General features: G+C 42.8%; 2 protein-coding genes across 3 annotated transcripts in view; one reads left to right on the top strand and one right to left on the bottom strand.

The window, feature by feature from the left end:
- The window catches only part of ZCCHC2 (zinc finger CCHC-type containing 2), a 55556-nt gene extending 52581 nt beyond the window's left edge, over positions 1-2975 (bottom strand). The window contains exon 1 of one of the 2 annotated variants that reach the window (XM_002828273.6): positions 1638-2975. In XM_002828273.6, the coding sequence (XP_002828319.5) occupies positions 1638-2573 (936 nt within the window). In that variant the 5' untranslated portion in view covers positions 2574-2975. The remainder of the gene's footprint in view (positions 1-1637) is intronic. The other variant, XM_054538046.2, reaches the window with a different exon arrangement.
- LOC129051654 (uncharacterized) overlaps positions 2596-22073 on the top strand; it is a 66264-nt gene continuing 46786 nt past the window's right edge. Inside the window, exons 1-3 of the mRNA XM_054538150.2 lie at positions 2596-2917; positions 3226-3671; positions 17283-17383. Coding sequence (XP_054394125.2) covers positions 2596-2917; positions 3226-3671; positions 17283-17383 — 869 coding nt within the window. The remainder of the gene's footprint in view (positions 2918-3225; positions 3672-17282; positions 17384-22073) is intronic.

The raw sequence follows: 22073 nt of genomic DNA, 5'->3' as shown, positions 1-22073 counted from the left end.
CTGTGGGACATTTTCTTTAGGCCTGCAATTTAAGGCTATCTTTACAACATTGTATGTTATTACAATAACATTTTAAATAAGCATTGTTCCTGAATTCATGTTTTTGTCTCTAAATTTAATGGCTGTGCGGCATATAGGACTTTTGGGAAATTAACGAGTAGGCTGAAGGGTGGAAGAGGCTTTTACCATCAGCACACGCACTGCATGCTAGTGGTAAACGGGCACTGGAAAATGACAAAATTTCAAACTCACCGAGATAATGCTGGGCACTAGCGTTACATCTGAGTTTGATAAAATACGTCCCAAAACATGAGTTAGTTACCTCACAGAAGCGTCGTTTTAAAAAAGAGGGGTTCAGGCTAGATTATCTCTAAATTCCTTCCAGCCCCAAATCCATTGATTCCACGGGTACTGAGTCCACAAAGCCACTAGTGAAATACCATGCCCAACTTTAGTTCTGGAGTACTGAATGACAGCAGATATGTATACTGAATTAACGTTCAAGCAAGGAGAGGAGAAAATCCCCTTTTTCATTATCTCCAAGAGATCACCTAAGCTGAAAAACATGGTATCCAAATCAACACCTTTCAAAAGCCTGTGACCCCACAAATAATCTCACTTTACAGTTCTCACTCTTACTGAAACCTACTCTTCCCCACCTTCCCATGGAAAAGTCCTCCTCAAAGACTTCACTGGACCCTAATTTTCATTAAATTGCTTTCATGGCTGTAAAAAAAATTTCATCTTTAATGTTTGCGACAAGTGGCTCATCTGGATTCTCGTCTACTACATTTTGGTGTTTAAGTAATTCTTTTGGGCAACATTAACGCCTATCGTAAACGCTCAACAAATATCCCGGAACCCCAATCTGTAGGTAGGAATCAAGCCGTGAGAAAGCGCGTATGCCGGAGGGAAAGAGCATCCCAGGCCGTGCTAGGAGGTTTCCCTACCCGGACAACCTGCGTTACTACTCATCTGAGATCCATTCGCAGCTCTCTACGTCAGATGTCTGCTGGGAACACAAGCCCTCAGAGCAGGAGCCACAAGGACCCGTACGACCCCTTTTAACTCAGGCACACACTGGGCAAAAAAAGTCCCTCTGTGCCAAAGACAAGCGCAGCTCGCCGGGAGCGCACCTTCAGGACACCCCGCCGAGGGCCCGGCAGAGCCCCGAGATGGGAGGCGGAGCCCCGGCCAGGCAGGCGGGGAAGGACGGCGCTGCCCGGGGCTCACTGCGGCTCTCGCACAGGTTCCTCCAGCGCCCCGTGGCTCCCGCACCAAGCGCTGAGATGCTCAGAGCCAAAAACGTCCCGACACTTTTCCTCCGAGAGAGGCCCCGGACCGGGGAGCTCCACGTCTTCCGTGGCAACACCGTGGCACGGAATGGACTTCTAGAGCATTCTGTGATGGCGGGTGGCTGTGTCTGCCGGGGTGTGGGGTGGGGTGGGGTGGGGGAGTGGAACGGAGCGGCCCAGCGAGACCAAGCTCAGCCCTCTGGCGCTGGGAGCTGCCGGGTGGGGATTCCGAGCCACCTGCGCCGGGCTGGGGCTCGGGCAAGGGGCGTCCGAGAGCGAGGCCGGGGAGGCCGCCGGGGCAGCGATCGCACCGCGAGTCCAGGGAGGCTCCGTGCGCCTTACCTGGGCCCTGGGGCCGGCAAACTTGCACGGCTCTACCTCCACCTCCGCGTCCTCGGGGCCCCCGCGGAGCGCGGCGCGGAGCCTCTCCAAGTGTTCCCTCAGGGTGACCCGCTGGTGGAAGGAGAAAGCCGGGTGCAGCGAGGCCATGGTGAAGAGCAGCAGCAGTTCCTCCTGGGCCCTGGAGCCGAGCCCGCTGCCGACCCGGGGCTCCACAATGCCGCCTTCCGGGCCCGAGCCGTCCTTCTCGGCGTCCTGCTCACCGTCGCCGTCCTCGCCGCGCTCGTCCTCCGCGCCGCCCCGCGAGCCCTCGCCCCGGGCCGCGCGCAGGCTTTTGAGCACCGAGTCCACCTGGGGTAGCAGGCGGTGCAGACGGCCAGCGGCCTCCCGGTTCTCCGAGCCCAGCAGCGCCAGGTAGACGATAAGGCGCGAGCGCACCGCGGGCTCTCGGAAGTCGGCCAGCGGCCCCGGGTCCGAGAGGCCGTTGGCCTTGGCCTCCGAGTCGCGCAGGTAGTGGTAGTCCTTGCGCGCCAGGTCCTCCAGGCACGAGCCGAGGAAGCGCAGCTCCAGCGGGTTGCACAGGTCCAGCAGCCCGCACATGAACTCCAGGCGCTGTGCCGAGCCCAGCACCAGCCCGAACCACTCGTATACCCGCTCCTGCTCGCGCAGCGCCGCCGAGGGCCCCCCGCCGCCGCCCGGCATACCCGCCCCCGCCGCCGCTCCACCAGCAACAGGCGGCCCGAGTCCCCGGGGCGGCGGCGGCGGCGGCAGAGGGCCCCGCGACGGGCCCGCGGGCGGCGGCGGCGGCGGGGGGCGGCAGTCGCGGCGGCGGCGCGAAGGCGCCTTCGCGCCCGGCCGCGCGTCCGCCTCGGGTTCCTCCGCCTCGGGCGGCGGCTCCGCGGGGTGCGTTGGCTTCAGCGGCAGCTTCATCCTCAGCATCCTCGGCTAGGGCGGCGCAGACATGCGAGCGGGGGCGGGCGGGAGGGGCCGCGAGGTGGAGTACGGGCCGAGGCGGTGGCGCGGCCGTCAAGAGCGGGGCCCCTCCATGCCGCCGGGGGAGGGCCGGGGCCAGGGGCGGGTCTCGGCCGGCGAGGGGGGCGGTGGCCGGCCGGCGGGGTCTCTGGCGTCGTCTTCCCGGGCCGGGGGCGGGGCGCACCCGCGACGGCTCCTCCCCCTGGGCTTCTCGCCGGTTCTGGGAGCCCGGGTGCGGGTGGGAGCTAGCGATCGAGGGTGTCCTCCTTCCGCCTCCCTCTCTCCGCCGTCCGCGCTGAGCCGGGGCGGCGGTGCCTGAGCGGTTCCCTCGCGAGCCGGTGAGGACAGAGCGGCTGGGTGAGGAGGTGGAGCAGCCGGGCCGGGCGGAGGAGCTTGCGGGCTCCGCGCACCGCACCTCCGCCAATCAACACCACGAATCGACGGTGACGTCGCTCTCCCCGCCCCCTGGGGCTGCCTTTCTCCGGGAAGCCACGCCCAACTGCTGGCCGGCTGCCTCCCTCTCGGCGGTTTCCGCTCGGTCCTAAAGGCTGGTGCTCGGCGGGAGGAGGACGCGGGCTGGGGCCGTGGGGCGGCGCGAGGGTAGCCCGGGCGCGGTGAGGAGCGTGCGAGGCCCACGTGAGCGGAGGGACGCGGCCGCTCTCACCTTTCCCGAGGGCCCTGGCCCGGCTTTGGAGTCCTGATTCCCCTCTGCTTGCCAGCTGCCGCCCCGCCTCCGCCAGCGGTGCCCGGGCGGCCTGCGCGGCCGGAGTGAACGCGTCCCGGGAGCAGGGGTTTCTCCGAAGTGAGCGCGCCAGCCCCGGGACGAGCTCGTTCGAGTCCTCACCGCCCAGTGCACTTCCTGAAAGCCGGCGGTGGACTGTCTCCCACCTTGTGAAACTTTGCCAGGTGTCGCGCACAGGGGACTGGGTCCTGACGCGGGTGGCGGCGCTGGTTTGCGGCCCGGGCGCCGCGATCCCGGGCCGCGCCCACGGCCAGGCTGGAGGCACCGTGCGCAGGTGGGGACGCGCGGCCCGGAGGTGTGCAGCGGGACCCGGCCGGCCGAGGGTGAGCGCTGCTGGGGACGCTCCTAGTCTGTAACGCCCTGTGAAAATTATTTCCTGGATAGTTTAGGAAAAGCTTCTCCCTTCCCCGCCCCTAAACCTCTATCTTTTGGGACTCATTGATTTGCTAAATGACATTTCGGTTCCTAACCCATTTTGAATCCTTGTGCTGCTGCGAATTTCATGTGAATGGAGGAATTTAATAAGCTACCAACTTGACAGGCTTTAAACTTTAAAAAAAAAAGTTTTGTTACGTTTTTCAGATTTAGGCTTCCAAGATGTTTACACTCGCACTGTTACTTTTTTTTTTTTTTAAGCAACATGGTCCAAATTTTTAAAACGCAGCTGGATCTTTTGAGGGTTAATTAAAAGGTGGGTTAAAAAAAATCTTAAGGCTTTAAATTTAGAAGTCCTACTACAGCTATGTAGTAGGAGTATGCAGAAAGATAAGAATCACATTGTAACTCTTTGCGGTGGTGCTGGAACATCTGTTGGGAGAGCATATGCTGAACGCTCTTCACCTCACAAGTTTATGTCCTAAGAGGCTCATTCACAGTTCAGTAGAAGGGTGAACTGAAGCCTGAATCAGTTTCAGGGATGAAAGGGTGAGAGGGAGAACTGTTTTCAACACATTTGAGGTTGGCAAAATATGTAAAAGTCACTCTTTCTTGTAATTTGCTAGTTCTTTATAGTATTTAGATGTAATTTACAACCAAGAAAACTTTATTATGAGAACTTATATTAACAGTCATTGCCCTTTTTTGCTGTCACCCTCAACCACCCTGGGATCTTCTACTCATATCTCATCTCCTGTTCCCACTTTTCTAAAGCTTAGGGTGAAATACTTAGGCAACTAGTAATAATATTAATCTTGCTAGATATTCGCAGGTTCATATTGAGCCACCTGTCTAGATCTGGATATCTAGTGAGCAAATAAATGCTTTACCTCTGAGTTGATTTTTGTTTTATTGATCGATTGACACAGTCTTGCTCTGTCACCCAGGTTGGAGCACAGGCTCAAGCAGATCCTCCTGCCTCAGCCTCTCAAGTAGCTGGGACCACAGGCACGTGACACCACACTTGGCTAATTGTTTGTATTTTTTTGTAGAGACAGAGTCTCACCATGTTGCCCAGGCTGGCAAATTGAGTTTTATATGTGACCCAGTCAAAGGGGCATTTTCCTTGGCGATAAGAAGCCATTTGATATGAACTCGCCACAATAGTTGATGCATACATTTTATACCAGAATTCAAATTTGTAATCAATAATGATTACTTGGGTGTTCATAGCTTTGGCCAACATTAAACAATATAGTGATCAAAGCTCATACACATAAGTGACATATACCATGATTTAATGATTTTGGTTATCCATCAGCTGGTAACCAAAAAAATTTGTTGTTTATCTCCGTCTCTGCATACTGCAGCTCACAAGGAGGCTTCAATGTTTTTTCCATGTTATCATAAGTGAGAGAACACATTCAGTAAGAGTGAAAAAACGCTAGTGCTTTTGAGGGAGGGGCCCAGATGGAAGTCCCACTGTGACATGTGAGTTGTTAAGCTGGGAAAACTACCCTGATGATTCTAATAAGACTCCCTAGAAAGGGATTCCTCTTACCCAGCCTACCTGTTGAGAATACCTGCTCTAGATTCTCTGATATTTTGTATATTCTCTGCATAATCAAATCATGTGGGCCAGATAACATTATTGTGATAGTGGTGAGTGTGTGGTTTGTATCCAAATATTTTATAAAGAAATATATCTTGTAAAAAAAACCAGGACACAAAGTATTATTGTCTCTTGTCCCCAGATGATATATATATTTTTAACTTCCCATATTACACTGATGTACCTAGATGATGTTTAGTGCACATTCAGTATATTGTTTTATTTGCCTTTTTAATAATGAAAGGTGGTATTATTCATATACCATGCCATACCGTAATATAGTTGGTATTATTGTCCAAGTATTTATATGTAACCAGAAAACTGATTCCAAGTGAAGGCTTGGATGAAGGCACTAGTGACGGAGGAGGCTTTGCAACCCTCCTTTTTGCAGCTGGGTTGCTGCAAGACATTTCACCAAAACCACAGATAATTGGGTGGTTCAGGGCAGCCTGATACACTAAAATATATCGACTGTAAAAAGGATGCCCAAGTACGTCCACTTCTACTTCAGATACCCTGAAACAGGCAGTCTGATTCATATCAAGAATTTGTTCCTTGTGAGACCCCTCTCCCTTTACACCTCCCTGTTTCCTCCATTAGAATATAAATATCTTGAAGTCACTGACCATGTTTTATTCAATGTTGTGTTTTTTCATCTGGCACACAGTAGATGTTCATCCATATTTGTTGAATAAATGAATGAATGAATGAACAGTGCTCCCGTAACCAAAAGTAAAGGCCAGAAGCTCATTGGGTCACCTGGAACCTTGTTCCTACCTAGCAGGGAAAAGAAAACATGTCTCAGCATTGTCAGACTAGCCCTGAGATTCACTCCAGCTGAATTGGCTGAGGTTCTATGGGCATTCTTGATCAGTCACTGGGGCCAAGGCAGTGAATCAACTTCTTCAGAACCATATGGGTCCCTTCCAAGGAAACCCAGGGCTGTTGGAGAGGGGAAAGAAAAATATGGATGCAGGGAGACACCACCATATGTCCGATATCATTGTACTTTAATCTGTATGACCATTTAAATTGCCATGGGTATAAGGTACCTCAAAAATAAATTTTTGTTTAGTTAGATCACATACAGCATTTATTTTAAAACAGGTGTTAAATATTAAACTGTCTTTAAAGATTATACTTATAAAGCTGATCTAAAATACCAGTAAGTTATCTGCTGATATACAACTTAAGGAAAAAATTAATTGCATATTAGAATTAAAAATACAAGTTTTTGTAAGGTTTACAAAAATACTCTGACAGATTTGAGATAGAAATTCTTGGTGTTGTTACTGTGACAAGTATTTCCATTGGTAACCTGGGAATCCATGCCCAGCACTGTGATATATGGCATATTTTCTGGAAGACTAGCCTTGGATTGAATTCACAGTCTCCCTGGAGTTGTGGTTCCATTTGTCAGAAAGATTCTTAGGGATTTAGACTGACCAGGCTGTCATGTTCTCACACTCATACATTTGTGTAATTTTTGGAAAAACCATAAAACCCACCAGTCTCTGGAGACTGTCCAGAAATAAACTTGATTCTAAACTGGTTTGGTTTGGAAAATCCTTAGGCTACTTGTGTTAAAAATTAAAGAACTAGCTGGGCATGGTGGTGTGTACCTGTAGTTCCAGCTACTCAGGAGGCTGCGGCAGGAGGATTGCTTGAGCCCAGGAGTTCGAGGCTGCAGTGTTCTGTGATTGCATCTGTGGAGCGCCACCGCACTTCAGTCTGGACAACATAATGAAATCTCATCTCTTAGAAATGAACTGGCTGATGTTAGGTACTTGCCAGGGTAGACGACCTTAACTAAGCCTCTGGGGTTCTGTGAGACCCCTGCAAATAGATCTTCTGCTCAACTGTTTAAAAAGGCAAGGACTGTCCCCCTCAAAAAACAACATTGACTTCTAGAGACCCATGGAGAGATGGAAGTTCCTGAAGACTGGCTTGCTAGATAGGAAAATAACCAATGCTCCAGCAGTGTTCTTGGGATTGGTATTTGCTGATTCATGTTTCTTAAAATACATGATCACATCAAATTTGCTGAGCTGTTGACTATCAACCCAGCCTAAACCCACCGGCTCTTACCCTTTAGCTTTCATAAAAGAGAAGCCTGATTTTGTTCAGGTATCTAGCCTTCTCCCAAAGACCCTGTGTGGCTTGAAGGATACCTTTGCTGGAGCCATGGATAGGCTAAATCTTGATCAGTAAAACAATTAGGAAATCCTGTACTTTTGCAATTGGTTCGGAATGATTCGTACATGACAAAGGACACACGAGGTAATTTGGAGGGGCTCTCATTGGCCAAATCTGGCAAAATTTGAGTATCAAAAAGATAAGATGGTACCATTGAATAGAAAGAGAATCGAACTCCATAGGGATTATCAAAGAAAAAGAGGTTGGGGAGGGTGCAGAGAAAAAAAACAACAGCATCTTTATAGAAATGCCAGCTAAAAAAATGCAGAAAGAGAGAATGAGAAAAGTACCACTTTGCTACCACCAAATGTAATAATTGATTAAGGCATTTTCACCATTGAGTGGGAAGTTAAGAAATGAAACACGTATTCTCAAAGTACCACCTTATTTAAAAAGGAGAAGAGGTACTTTTACACGGATAAATCTGATGAATACGGCCCCACCCATGTGGTCACAATAATGGGACAATTTAATATGTTCTTCCCCATGTCCTGGATGCCACTGGACGTGCACACTGCTTGTAATATTCTTGCCAAAATGTTTATGCTGAATCTAATCATGGGGAAGTAAGACAAATCTGGACTGTGGAACATTTTATTAGACAACTGGTCTGAATCTTCAAAAATATTAATGTCAGTCAGGCATGGTGGCTCACACCTGTAATCCCAGCATTTTGGGAGGCTGAGTTGGGTGGATCACCTGAGGTCAGGAGTTCGAGACTAGCCTGGCCAACATGGTGAAACCCCATCTCTACTAAAAATACACAAAATTAGCCAGGCATGGTGGTGGGTGCCTGTAGTCCCAGTTACTCAGGAGGCCGAAGCAGGAGGATCACTTGAACGCGGGAGGTGGAGGTTGCAGTGAGCCAAGATTGCTCCATTGCACTCCAGCCTGGGCAACAAGAGCGAAACAGTCTCAAAAGAAAAAAAAAAAAAAAGTCATGGCCAGGCATAATGACTCACACCTGTAATCCCAGCACTTTGGGAGGCCAAGCGGGGAGGATGGCTTGAGCCCAGGAGTTTGAGACCAGCCTGAGCAGCAAGACCCTGACTCTACAAAAAATAAAATAATTAGCTGGGTGGGGTGGCACATGCACGTGGTCCCAGCTACTCAGGAGGCTGAGCTGGGATGATTGCTTGAGCCTGGGGTTGTGCCACTTGCATTTCAGTGTAGGCAACTGAGCAAGACCCTGTCTCATTTGAAAAAAAAAAAGTCATGAAAGCGAGCACAAGCAGAAGACTGATTTTTGAGACATGACTACCAAATGTAATTCATAATCTGTGATTAGATCCCAGATTTAAAAAGAAAAAAAACCTCTAAAAGACGTTTTGGGAATAATTAGGTAAATTAAGTAAAATTTAATATGGATTTCTTATTACACACTGTTATTGTATCAATGTTAACTTTCTTAGATGAGATGATTACTTTGTGGTTATCTAGGAAAATGTCTTTGTTTCCCATAAATACATGCTGAAACACTTAAGGATGAAATGTCATGGTATCTACATCTTATTTTCAAATGGCTCAGAAAAAAAATTTTATAGAGAAATAAAGCAAATGTGGCAAAATGTTGACAATGGGCAAATCTAGGTGAAGGGTGTATGTGTGAACATTGTACTGTTTTACATTTCTGTAGGTGTGATTTTTATAAAAGCAGAAAAAGTAAAAGTAGCGAAATGATCACAAAACATCCACAGCGTGAATTAAAAAAAAAAAAAACTATATTATATGAACACTGTTTAACATTTAAAGTTGTTTAACTGGTTTTGTAAATGGGATAAAATATTAATCAAAGTCCCTTGAGTGCTATTCCTAAAATAGAATAATAAGATTTATGAAGGGAACTTAAAAGCTTAATGGAGAACTGGTTTTCTGAATGTGTCACCTCCATATATTGATATTTCAAAAAATTAGAGAGTGAAACTGGTTACAATCAACTTGGAATAGCTTGCAGAGTTAGACAGTGTCCCAAGAGTTAGTGCGACAGTATGTTCTGAAGGAAACCTGAGACAGTCAAGTCCAAGCAAGGTCATCCTCAGAGAGAAATGCTCCTAAAAAAAGGCTGCAAAGCAATCACACTGAAACTGAATGATGTGAAATCACAGTGGAGTTCCTTCTAAGTGAATTCTCTTATTTAATGAATGCTTGGAATCTAAAGTAGGGGCAATGCTTGGAATCTAAAGTAGGGGCAATTGACAGTATACACATTTGCTAAGGTTGATGCAGCACTTTTCAATGTTAGCAGCTACTGTATCTGGTGGATGTGGCCTTTTATCACCAGAAAGACCTACTCTGTCCTGGAGAAGAGTTAGCCTCTTTGGGCTTTTCCCTTACCCTCAGGAAAAATATCTAAGATCATCAAACTTTCTTTCTGTGATTGTGATTCAGGGCCAAATAACCTTTTGATTAGCAACTCACTTTCCCAGTGTCTTAATGCTGGGAAACAGAATATTCTAGGGGAATAGAGATATATAACCCACTTGCAGGAAGAAGATGTTCCACTTGGTAAATCAAACCATTGACATTCTGATGTATCAGTCCCTTGGAAATTTAGTCAGAGGGGTCACCCCCCCACCCGAATTTTATCAATTTGGAATAAACAAGATTGCCTATGTATGATGACTTAAACAGCCCATTGTTCTTGTATTTTGACATCATTTTAATTTGTACATTGTTTAAACTTAAATAACTACTTAGATCCCAAACAATACCATTTCAAGGATACTGTTCTTCCTTATTAAAAAAAAAAAAAAAAAAAGCTTGGAGGAATTATAGAAAAAAAATTCTAGGCAGGGTGCAATGACTCACACCTATAATCCCAGCAGTTTGGGAGGCCGAGACAGATGGATCACTTGAGGCCAGAAGTCCAAGACCAGCCTGGCCAACATAGCGAAACCCCGTCTCTACTAAAAATACAAAAATTAGCCGGGCATGGTGGCACATGCCTGTAGTCCCAGCCACTTGGGAGGCTAAGGCATGAGAATCACTTTAACCCACGGAGGCGGAGGTTGCAGTGAGCTGAGATCACGCCACTGCACTGCAGCCTGGGCGACAAAGCAAGACTCTACAATTTTAAATATTACTTATCAACCTTAGAGGGCTGGCTACAAACCTTATGTAAAGAAGTAAATACATATTAGAGACTCTTACTTAAATCCCATAAACAGCTGATTGCTTTTTAAAAAATGTACTTTTAAAACAAAAATGATGTTTAAATTATCATCAAATAAATGGTGAATTTCTTTAGTTCATTTAAAACCATTCAACTAAAAACCAATTTGTTTATAATGTAGAAATATATGTGTATTCTTTTTCATTTTTTCAACTGGTTATAATGGAGTTAGGTGGATACATTCTAAGCAAATTAAACCACACTCTTACCACATTAATCTCAGAGCTTATCCACATATCAGAACACTAGTTTTATAGTCTGACTATACTTGAAATATTCACAAATATTTATTTTGCTATTAATCCTCGGGTCAAAGTTTATTTTTCTTGAATGCAATATTTGTATTTCAAATGTTCCATCAACATTTACAACTTTTAAAGTTTTCATCATAAGTCTCAAACATCTTGCTGTTTTTTTTTTAATCATGAATGGGTATTGGATTTTGTGCAGTGCTTTTTCTGGGTCTTTTGAGATGTTGAGATGATGCTTTTTCTGGCTCTGTGCTTTATTATATGGTGTGTTATGCTAACTGATAATTCAGATGTTAAACCAACCTTACATTCGTGGGATAAGTTCCACCTGGTAATAATATAGTATTTTTTTTTGTATATTGCCAGATTCAGTTTGCTAACATTTTGCTGAGAATTTTTGCATCTAACCTCATGAGGAACATTGGTCTGCAATTTTCTTTTGATGTCTTTGGTTTTAGTATCAGGTTATTACTGGTCTCATAGTATGAGTTGGGAAATATCCCTTCCATCTCTGTTTTATGAGTTTATTAAGGATGGTATTAAGTATTATTTAAATGATTTATAGAATCCTCCAGTGAAAACAACTGAACCTGGGATTCTTTTCATGTGGGAAGACTTAAAATTACAAATTCAACTTCTTTACTTGGTATAGGTCTATTCAGAATTTATATTCTTGTTGAATCAGTATTGGCAACTTTTATATTTCTAGGAATTTGTCCATTTCATCTAAGTTGTCTAGTTAGTTAGCATAAAGTTCTTCCTAGTATTCTCTTACAACTCTCTTTGTTTCTATAAGGTCAATGGTGATGTCTCCTCTTTCATTATTTTTGGTAATTTTTGTCTTCTCAGTTTTTTCTTCATCAGCCTAGATAAAGTTTTGCCAATATTTTGATCTTTTCAAAGAATCAACTTTTAATTTAATTGATTTTTCTTGTTGCTTTTCTGTTTCCTATTTCATTGATTTCCTCTCTGATCTTTATGATTTCCTTCTTTCTGATTGCTTTGAGTTTGGCTACTTTTTTCTGGCTTATTAAGGTGGAAGTTTACATTATCGATTTGAGATTATTCTTTTCTGTTGAAGGTGTGATTAAAGGTACACATTTTTCCTATATATCCTGGTTTAGCTGCATCCCATATATTTTGATAGTTTTTTCCTCTGTTCCATTAAAAATATTTTCCAATTTTCCTTGTGCTTTTTTCCTTGGCTTATTTAGAACTGTGCTGTTTAATTTCTAAATATTTTTAAATTCCCTAAATTTTCTTATGTTGTTGATTTCTCATTTAATTCCATTGTGGTCAGAAAATAAACTTTGTAATATTTCAGTCCTCTGTTTTTAAAAATTCATTTGGGCTTGCTTTATGGCCTAGCTTATGGCGTGTCCTGTAGAATGTTCCATATGTGCTTAAAAAGAATTCTGCTGTTGTTGGGTGGAGTGTTCTATAGGTATCAGTTAGATCAAGTTGGTTGCTAGTGTTGCTCTAGTCTTCTATATCCCTGTTCTTTTTCTGTCTAGTTGTTTTTGTCAAATATTGAGAGTGAAATATTGAAATCTGTAACTATTTACCATTTTTGTTGCTCTTCATTTCTTCTTGTAGATTGGAGTTACTCTTTGGAACATTTCCTTGTTCTATAGCTTCATTCTCTCCTTCCTTTTTTGTGTTATTATAGTTATCTGTGTCACATCTTTATATTTTATAAGCTCAACAATACAGTTTTATAATTATTTCATATAGTTGCATTTTCAATTAAGAAAAAACCAGTCTGGGCCCAATGATTCACACCCTTAATCCTAGCACTTTGGGAAGCCAAAGGAGGAGGATCACTTGAGGCCAGGAATTTGAGACATGATGAGACACTGTCTCTACAGAAATTTTTTAAAAAGTTAGCTAGGTGGGGTGGTGCATGCCTAGCTACTCGGGAGATTGAAGTGGGAGGATGGCTTGAGCCCAGGAGTTTGAGGTTGCGAGTGAGCTATGATCACACCACTGTACTGCAGCCTGGGTGACATAATGAGATCTATATTTTTTAAAAAAAAAGAAAAAAAGAAAAAAAAGAAAAAAGAATGATATTTATACTGTCTTTTATTGTTACATATATTTAATACTTACATAAACTACCTTTGAGACTGCCCTGTTTCTTTATGTGAACTTGAGTTATCATCTGCTGTCATTTTCCTTCATCCTCAAGGACTCCTTTAGTATTTCTTGTAAGGCAAGTCAGATAGGAACACATTATCTCGGTCTTTTTTGTTTGTTTGTTTACTTTTTTGGAATATCTTTATTTGGCCTTTATTTCCAAAGAAGACCTTTGCTGAATATAGAATTCTAGGTTGACAGGTTCTTCTTTTTTCCCTTAGTTCTTACAATATGTCATCCTACTGTCTTCTGGCCTTCACTCTGATGAAAATTCAGTTGTTAACATAATTGTGGGTTCCCTTGTATATAATGAGTTATTTTTGTCTTGATACTTTCATGATTTTCTCTTTGTCTTTGGCAGAAGCCAGTGAAGATGAAAATGTGAAGTCCCTTTGTTCAGAAATTAAGAGTTTCAAAGTAGTGATGGCAAAGGCAGCCCTGATCTTTGGCTTTCAACAATTTTGCTATGACTTATCCATGATATGTCAGTGGTTATTCTGTTTGGAATTCGTTGAGCTGCTTGAATGTATAGATTAGGTTTTTCATCAAATTGAGAAGTTTGGGGCATTATTTCTTCAAATATTTTTTCTGCACCTTTCTTCTCATTCTGGTACTCTCATTATACACATGGTGTCCTTCAGGTCTGTGAAGCTCTGTTCATTTTGTTATTCTTTTTCTTCTGTTCTTCAGATTGAATCTACTTCCAAGTTCATAGATTCTTCTTCTGCTATCTCAAACCTATTGAACCCCTCTAATAAATTTTTCATTCCGATTACTGTACTTTTCAACTTCAGAATTTCCATTTGATTCTTTTTAATAATTTCTCTCTTTTCATCAGTATTCTCTATTTGATGAAATATTGCTGTCATCCTTTCATCTAATTATTTAAAGATTATTTTCTTTAGTTATTTGAATATATTTCGTCTTTGTCTAGTAAATCCAACATCTGGCCCCCCTCAGAGATGATCTCTATTGAGTGCTTCCATCCTCCCCTTCCACTGTGTATGAGTTATACTTACTGTTTCATAGCATATCAGAATTGTTGAAAACTGAACATTTTAGATAATATGCTATACCAAGTTTGAATTCTGGTCCCCCTCAACTGCAGGTTGTTCTGGTTTCTGTTTTGCTTGTTTGTTTAGCGATTTGCATGAACTAATTTTGTGGAATCTGGCTCCCTCACAACATGCAGCAGCTAATGTTTCTGCTCCGTTATTATTATTATTGTCATTATCATTGTTGTCACTTTATGCCTAATTTCCTAAGGGTTACGCTGGGCCATCATAGCTTACTGGTCAGCCAGTGAGTGGTCAGAAGTTGTGCTTACACACCTTGATCTAATAAAGCTTCTACTTTTTAACTGATAGATTTGTGTTTAGGTGAAGATCACATGCAGTGTACAGGCAGTTTACAAGCCTACCCTGCTTTTATTTATTTATTTTTTATTATTTTTTTTGAGACAGAGTCTCACTCTGTCATCCAGGCTGAAGTGCAGTGGCATGGTCTCGGCTCACTGCAACCTTCACCTCCCAGATTCAAGTGATCCTCCTGCCTCAGGTTTCTGAGTAGCTGGGATTCCCGGTGCATGCCACCATGACTGAGCTATTTTTTTTTTTTTGTATTTTTAGTAGAAATGGGGTGTCACCATGTTGGCCAGGCTAGTCTCAAGCTCCTGACCTCAAATGATCCTCCTGCCTTGGCCTCCCAAAATGCTGGAATTACAGGCATGAGCCACCATGCCGGGCCAAGTCTACGCTGATTTTAGTATCTGTGTCATAAAGCTTCGTATTCAGTCAGCTACATAGCTAGCTAAAGCCATCTCTGGCCTCTCCTGAGCATATGCACAATTATGCATATGCAGGCAGTCTTCCAGACCCCCAGGGATATGTGAGAGCTTATCAGTGCCTACTGTGGCTGTCTCAGTCCCCAGATCACACTGTTAAATTTCTGGTTGGTCTGCTGGTATGTTGTTTACCCCAAACAGTGTTGCGACCTCAGGCTAGCTGCAATACTGGACTTCCCTGATTGTTTACCACTGAGATCCCTATTGTTTTTGACAATGCTCCTGGGCATAGGTTTTTTTCAAGCTCTGGTCCAAATGAACTCAGCCCCTTCTGTCAGCTACCTCTCATGACCTGCTCTGCCCTGGTAGAACTACCACACTATGAAGCTATGGGAAAAGAGTGGATAGGAACAGCCCCGGGGTAAAACACCACAGACCTCCACTGAGCTTACGAAAGTTTAGTGATTTTTTTTTTTAATAATTTCCTTTCAAGTTGTTGTATGACTTTGGTCAATTTACAGTGTACTGAAATGGTTGTTTTTGATAATTTTGTCAAATTTTATCATTGCTTTTTGGGGAAAGGATTTGCCATGCTTCTTCCTCAGGCGTTCTGGCAATCCTTCCGTATTTTTTGTAACTGGTTTCTATAGGGATGCAATACACATTCTTAACTTTTCACAGTAACTTTAATGTTGTTTCCACTTTATGCAAAATGTAGAAAACTTGTAATAGAATATATAGATTCATTTACCACAACTCATGGTAAACACTGTCCCTGTCTCTTTTTTTCTCTACTCTCAATCAGTGAATAGATCTGCTCCTCTTTATGCCTTAGTTATTGTATATCTACCTACAGGTTTTAGGATTTGGATTAAGTAATGATTGGGCCCTCTTTCGTTCAAAAAATACAAATGCTTTGAAGAAAGAAAAAATGATAACAAAAACTCTACATGTGTTCTGCATCTTTACATGTGTTCTCATCTCTTTATATGTGTTCAACATGTATAGTACATGTCTCATGGTTTAGAATTCTTGAAAGAGGAAAGAAAGCCTTTATGTTTTAGGGACTAGTTACTAAAAGAATGGCTGTAATTCTTTTACTGTATAAAAGGTGCAGACGGTTATTTGGGGCAAAGGTATTATGTGCAGAGTGAGTGATCTGTGAATGTTTGCAATACCTTTACCCTTGTGCAATCACTCAGAACTGAACTTACATATCTTTTACACAGGAGAGAATTGGCATCCACCAATGTTTTGCTACTATTGATCCCAATCACTAAAATCTCTTAGAAATTTCAGGAAATAGTATATTTTCCATCCCTTACTATTCTAGTTTAAAGCATTAAGATTGGGGAAAATCTTTTACATCTTTGTTTCTGTTTATTTTTTTCTTTGGAATATAATTTTTTACTTTTCAATGCTATCTTTTAGAATATATTTTTTCTCTTGTCCTAAAATTATCTCTTGGTGGAGGGCACTGTTAACTTTTTGCTTTGTGTGTGTGTGTAGGCTCATGTTATGCTATGTGTATGCTATTTTATGCTATGTGCCTGGTTATAACACATTTATCTATTTTGGAAAGTTAATTTTTAGCAATCAGAGAACATGTTTATCTCACTTGCCAAGAATAGATACTTTACGTTTCTGTTGCATTTCTTGTCTGCAGTGTTTCTCATCTCTTCCCAATTCTTTTAAATCTTAACCACGCTTGAGAACCCAGCTTGAATCACGGCTGGTTCCAGGACTTCCCTGGCTCTTCCACCTGGAAATGGTCTTTTCCTCCTTCCTTCATTTATTTCGCAAATAAATATTGAGTGCCCACTCTTTGTAAAACACTGATTAGGTAATAGAAGCTATGTAAAAGTTGTGACAAATAAGTTTGCACTGGTAGATATGTGTTTCTATGCAGTCATGCACTGTATAACAATGTTTCAGTTAACGACCACTGCATACCTGATGGTGGTCCCATAATATTATAATACTTTGTCTCTGTTTAGATATATTTATATACACAAATACTTACCATTGTGTTACAGTAGCCTACAGTATTCAGTACAGTAACATATACTGTTACTGTGTACAGGCTATATTACCTAGGTTTGTATAAGTATACTCTATGATGTTTGCACAACAGTGAAGTCACTTAATGATGCATTTCTCAGAACATATTCCCATCGTGCAGAGATGCATAAGTGTATCATATTTTCTCAGTTAAATTGTGATTTACTTGGGGGTACATCCTTCTTATTGTTTCTTGTATTCCTTATAAAATTTAGCAGGGTGACTTCTACATAGTAAGGGTTCAAGAAAAAGCTGAATTTATATGATGATTATATTTGTAAATTTTCTTTAAATATACTTAGGTATGCAAGACACAAATAGTTCTTTTTTTTTTTTCTTTTGAGACAGGGCCTTGCTCTGTTGCCCAGGCTGGAGTGCAGTGGCACGATCTTGGCTCACTGGTTCAAGCAATTCTCCTGCCCCAGCCTCCCAAGTAGCTGGGATTACAGGTACGTGCCTCCATGCCCAACTAATGTTTGTATTCTTAGTAGATACGGGGTTTCACCGTGTTGGCCGGGCTGGTGTCAAACTCCTGGCCACCTTGGCCTCCCAAAGTGCTGGGATTACAGGTATGAGCCATCACTCCTGGCCTAGAACTGACTTATTTGAATGCAAATCAGGAAATGGCACATTGGAATGTATTATTTATTTTATTATTTTCTAGAGATGGGGGTCTCTCTATGTTGCCCAGGCTGGCCTCAACTCCTAGCCTCAAGTGATGCTCATCACATCAGAATTTAGGGTACAAATATAGTCTATAACACTTGAAAATTTTAGCCCAGTCTCCTCATTTTCCAACGCTATGATAAACATCCTTGTGAATGCTGTTCTCCTGGTCTAGAAGGCTCTTCTCAGCTCTTCTGTGTGTCTAAGGCCCACCATTCTTCATTGTCAGGTTCCACCACTTCCAGAAGACAATAACCTGTCTTCCCCAACCATTTCAGTCCATACAGGTGCCATCTCCCTCTGAACTATTGTAGCACTTACCACCTAGTTCAGCAACCAGATTTCCCCAGCAACTCTTTCTATGTGGAATTCTTGTCTATTCTATGGGATATGGACCACATTATATATATCTACTTCTCTTTATGCCTCTGTGTCAAATAAATTACTGATTAAAGCTTGGTTTTAAAGTCCAAATATGGTCATATTGGGGAACTGCTATAAACCTTGCAGAGCCATTAGTAAAATAAAGGACTTTTTTTGGTACAAATTCGATGTGTGACAGGCTGCTTTTAACAGAGTATTGGCTTCACACAACTTTAAGTAGTGATTTTACCAGAAATGTTTACATTAAACAGCCTTTTTAGAAAGTAAACTTTACAACTATTTTGTAAAGTAACCCGACAATATGTATCAAGAATCTTAAAACTTTTCATACCTTTTAGTGCACCTATTTTGGGGAGTTTAACTTAAGGAAACAATCCTAAAGCAGAAAAAAAAATTTAAAAAGCTTTGTATGCAAACATGTTTATAATAGGATATCAGTAATATGGTTGTTCCCAAAAAAGTGAATGAGCAAATACATTTTATATATATATATATATATATACATACACACACAATATTTTATATGCTGATTGTTTCCACTTATATTTCCCTGTGTTGATACAAATTTTACTAACTACATTTTTACTAGATATGTAATATTCTATCATACATATATAAAATTATATAATACATGTTTTATCATATATAACATGTATAATTTAAATTTAAATATATAATATAAATTTATAATTTATTATATATAGTTATATATTATATTTTTTATATATGTATGAGAGAATATGTATCTAGTAAAAATATAGTTGGTAAAATTTGTATCAACACAGGGAGATATGATAAGTGGAAACAATCAGCATATAAAATTGTATATATGACATGGTCAAAATGATACACAAAAATATGAGTAGAAAGAAGAAATGAGAGGGAATATACCAAAATGCTAAGATGAGTTTTGGTGACTGGATTGCCATTTAGAGTTTTTTCTTTTTCTTTCTACTTTTTTTTCTGTTTTCCAAATCATCAAAATTGGGCATAATTTCTGAATAAAAAAGAATATTTCAAATATGGAGGAGGCATCAAGGATTTAAATTTCAAGTAGACATTTTTTAGAGTTTAAACATTTTCGTGATTTCGTGTCTGAAGTATGTGATTGTCCAAATTGTTGGATCTTCCCCACCCCTGCCCCTGCCCCCCAACCCACCAAGTGCCGTCAGGTCTGGCGAGTGTCTAACCACTTGGTGGCTAGTTTAAATCTTTCCCACAAACTTTCTAGTTTATGTTGTCCCATGAGCCCAGGGGCAGTTTGGATTTTTGCAGAACTGAGAATAAGCTATGAATGAAAAGACGAAAATGGGATTATAGATTCCTTTCCTCCACTTTATGGCCAGAATACTAGTTAGCTCAGGAAGTTCTGAATCAGTCCTTTTTCTAGGCAAAGGCAAAAATCCTGGGCTTGGGTCCTTCAAGGTAGGCTAATCAGGGTGTCAGAGATTTTTGGTGTCCTTTTAACATCCAGGAATTACAGATAAGGTAAATCAAGCCACGAACACATAGGTACTTAGGCAGCGATTGGACAAATTTATGCTCTACTAAAGCAGATACATTTTGCCAATGCTGGAATAAATTGGCAAGGTACTAAGCTTTACCTCTGTTTAAAATTCCTGCTTGGGAATATCTGCCTTAGAATAACTGTTCATTTTAATCAGGTTAAAGGGCACTAAGGAACAATTCTAACAAACAGAATTAGATAATACTAGTAAAAAGGGAAAAAGAATATCCTGAGAAACAGAACTGAAACTTAAGTGATAGGAGGAAAATGAAATGAAACTGAAACTTAGCCAGCAAAGCTATTAAAAAAAAAAAAAAAAAGTCTTGATCTTAACAGAGCCCTAGCTGGTAACTCTATATGAGCCAGTATTATCAAAAGTAAAACCAATAAATGTCGTACATTTTCCTGTTACACTTGAAAGAAACTCTTAACCAGCAGTGTGAGCTGCATGACCTTGCTGCCGCCACTGACGTTCTCTGAGTCAGTTCACTCATCTGTGAAAATAGGTGTAACAGGACATGCCAGCCTCAATTAAATATAGAACTTCAGGGCTTGAGAGGGTCTTGGAGGTCATCAGATCTTGGCTCCTCCACTGGACCAGGGCCTTGGGGCTACCATGCTCAGCTTGTTGGTGTAAGTGAGCTCTCGCAGCAGCCAGATGTACTGCAGAGCCCACTGTGGGTGCAGGCAAACTGACTCCCAGGTCATGTGCAAGAGACCGTGAGAGAAGACAGGAGGATATTCAACCGATATGGCTTCAGAAGGAGGCTCTGTGAGGACAGCTGAGTGGCCCAAGCTCAGACACGGTACAAGCAATCGTCATCCTCAGAGTGGGACTCCATAGTGTGATAAAGCAGCCATGGAGCAGGGTCAGGAGACAGGGATGGGGCACCACCAGGGCAGGGGACCCATGCAGACAGGACCCTGAGCTCAGAAGGGCCCTAAATGTTCTGCCAACACCGTCTTTATTTATTTATTTATTTTTTGAGAAAAGGTTTCACTCTGATGCCCAGGCTGGAGTACAATGGTGCGAATACAGCTCACTGCCACCTCAACCTCAAGTAGTCCTCCCACCTCAGCTTCTTTAGTAGCTGGGACCACAGGCGTGCCCCACCACACCTGGCTAAGTTGTTTTTTCTCCTCTTTGCAGAGATAGGATCTCACTGTGTTGCCCAGGCTGGTCTCAAACTCCTGAGCTCAAGCGAACCTCCCACCCTGGCCTCCTAATATGCTGGGATTACAGATGTGAGCCACTGTCCTGGCCTCATGTTGAAATTCTTAATTTTGTTAAGAGAGATCCCCACAAGTTCATTTCATACAGGCTGTGCAAATTATGTAGCCAGTGCAGGGTACAACATCCAGGATCTGCTGAACAGAGGGCTGGAGGGAGAGGAGGGGAGGGGTGGTGACACAGGGTGATCAGGAACTGCCCTGGGATGTGTAACACTTCCCAAGCCTCAATAAATGATAGAATGGGAATAGACTGCTTCTTGGCCCCTCAGGACTGGCTCAACCCTGAAGGACTAACCTGGATGTTTTTGGGGACTCTGGTTGATTCCCATGGAGGCAGCTCCACAGAGGTCCTGGGCTCAAGCATGGTACCTGGGAGAGGGTCAAGGGTCTGGTTGTTGTCATTTTAAAATTTATTCTATTTTATTGATGTAAAGTTCACTCAACATAAAATTAACTAAAACCTGAAGGTAGCTTTGTACAATGTTTTAGTTTTGCGCATGAAACAAAGTTTGTGCGAAGTATTTTTGTGTGGAATTTACCACCTGTGGCATCATGTCAGCATTCAAAAAGTTTCAGATTTTGATCATGAGTTGAAAATGTATTTAATACACCTAACCTACCAAGCATCAGAGCTTAGCCTAGCCTACCTTAAACCATCCTAAGAACATTTATATTAGTCTACAGATGGGCAGAATCTTCTGTAACACAGTTGATGTAGTTTGGATATTTGTCCTTTCCAAACCTCATGTTGAAACTGGCCAGGTGTCATACCTGTAATCCCAGCACTTTGGGAGGCCGAGGCGGGCAGATCACGAGGTCAGGAGTTCGAGACCAGCCTGACCAACATGGTGAAACCTTGTCTCTACTAAAAATACAAAAATTAGCCGGGCATGGTGGCACGTGCCTGTAATCCCAGCTACTCAGGAGGCTGAGGCAGGAGAATCGCTTGAACCCGGGAGGTGGAGGTTGCAGCACTCCAGCCTGGGAACAGAGTGAGACTCCGTCTCAAAAAAATAATTATAATGAAAAAAAAAAAAAAGAAATTTGATCCTGTGTTGGAGGCGGGGCCTGGTGAGAGGTGTTTGGGTGGAGGTAGGGCCTGTTGAGAGGTGTTTGGGTCAGGGAGGTGGGTCCCTCATGAATGGCTTGGTGCTGTCCTTGTCCTCACAGTAATGCCTGAGTTCCTTTTCTACTGGTTCCTGCAACAAGATGGAGTTTCGCTCTTGGCGCCCAGGCTGGAGTGTGGTAGGCAGTCTCAGCTCACTGCAACCTCTGACTTCTGGTTTCAAGCGATTCTCCTGCCTCAGCCTCCCGAGTAGCTGGGATTACAGGCACCCACCACCATGCCC

This window comes from Pongo abelii, chromosome 17 (assembly GCF_028885655.2).
Source record: "Pongo abelii isolate AG06213 chromosome 17, NHGRI_mPonAbe1-v2.0_pri, whole genome shotgun sequence".
NCBI lineage: Eukaryota > Metazoa > Chordata > Mammalia > Primates > Hominidae > Pongo > Pongo abelii.
This window is presented reverse-complemented; position numbering and strand designations above follow the sequence as displayed.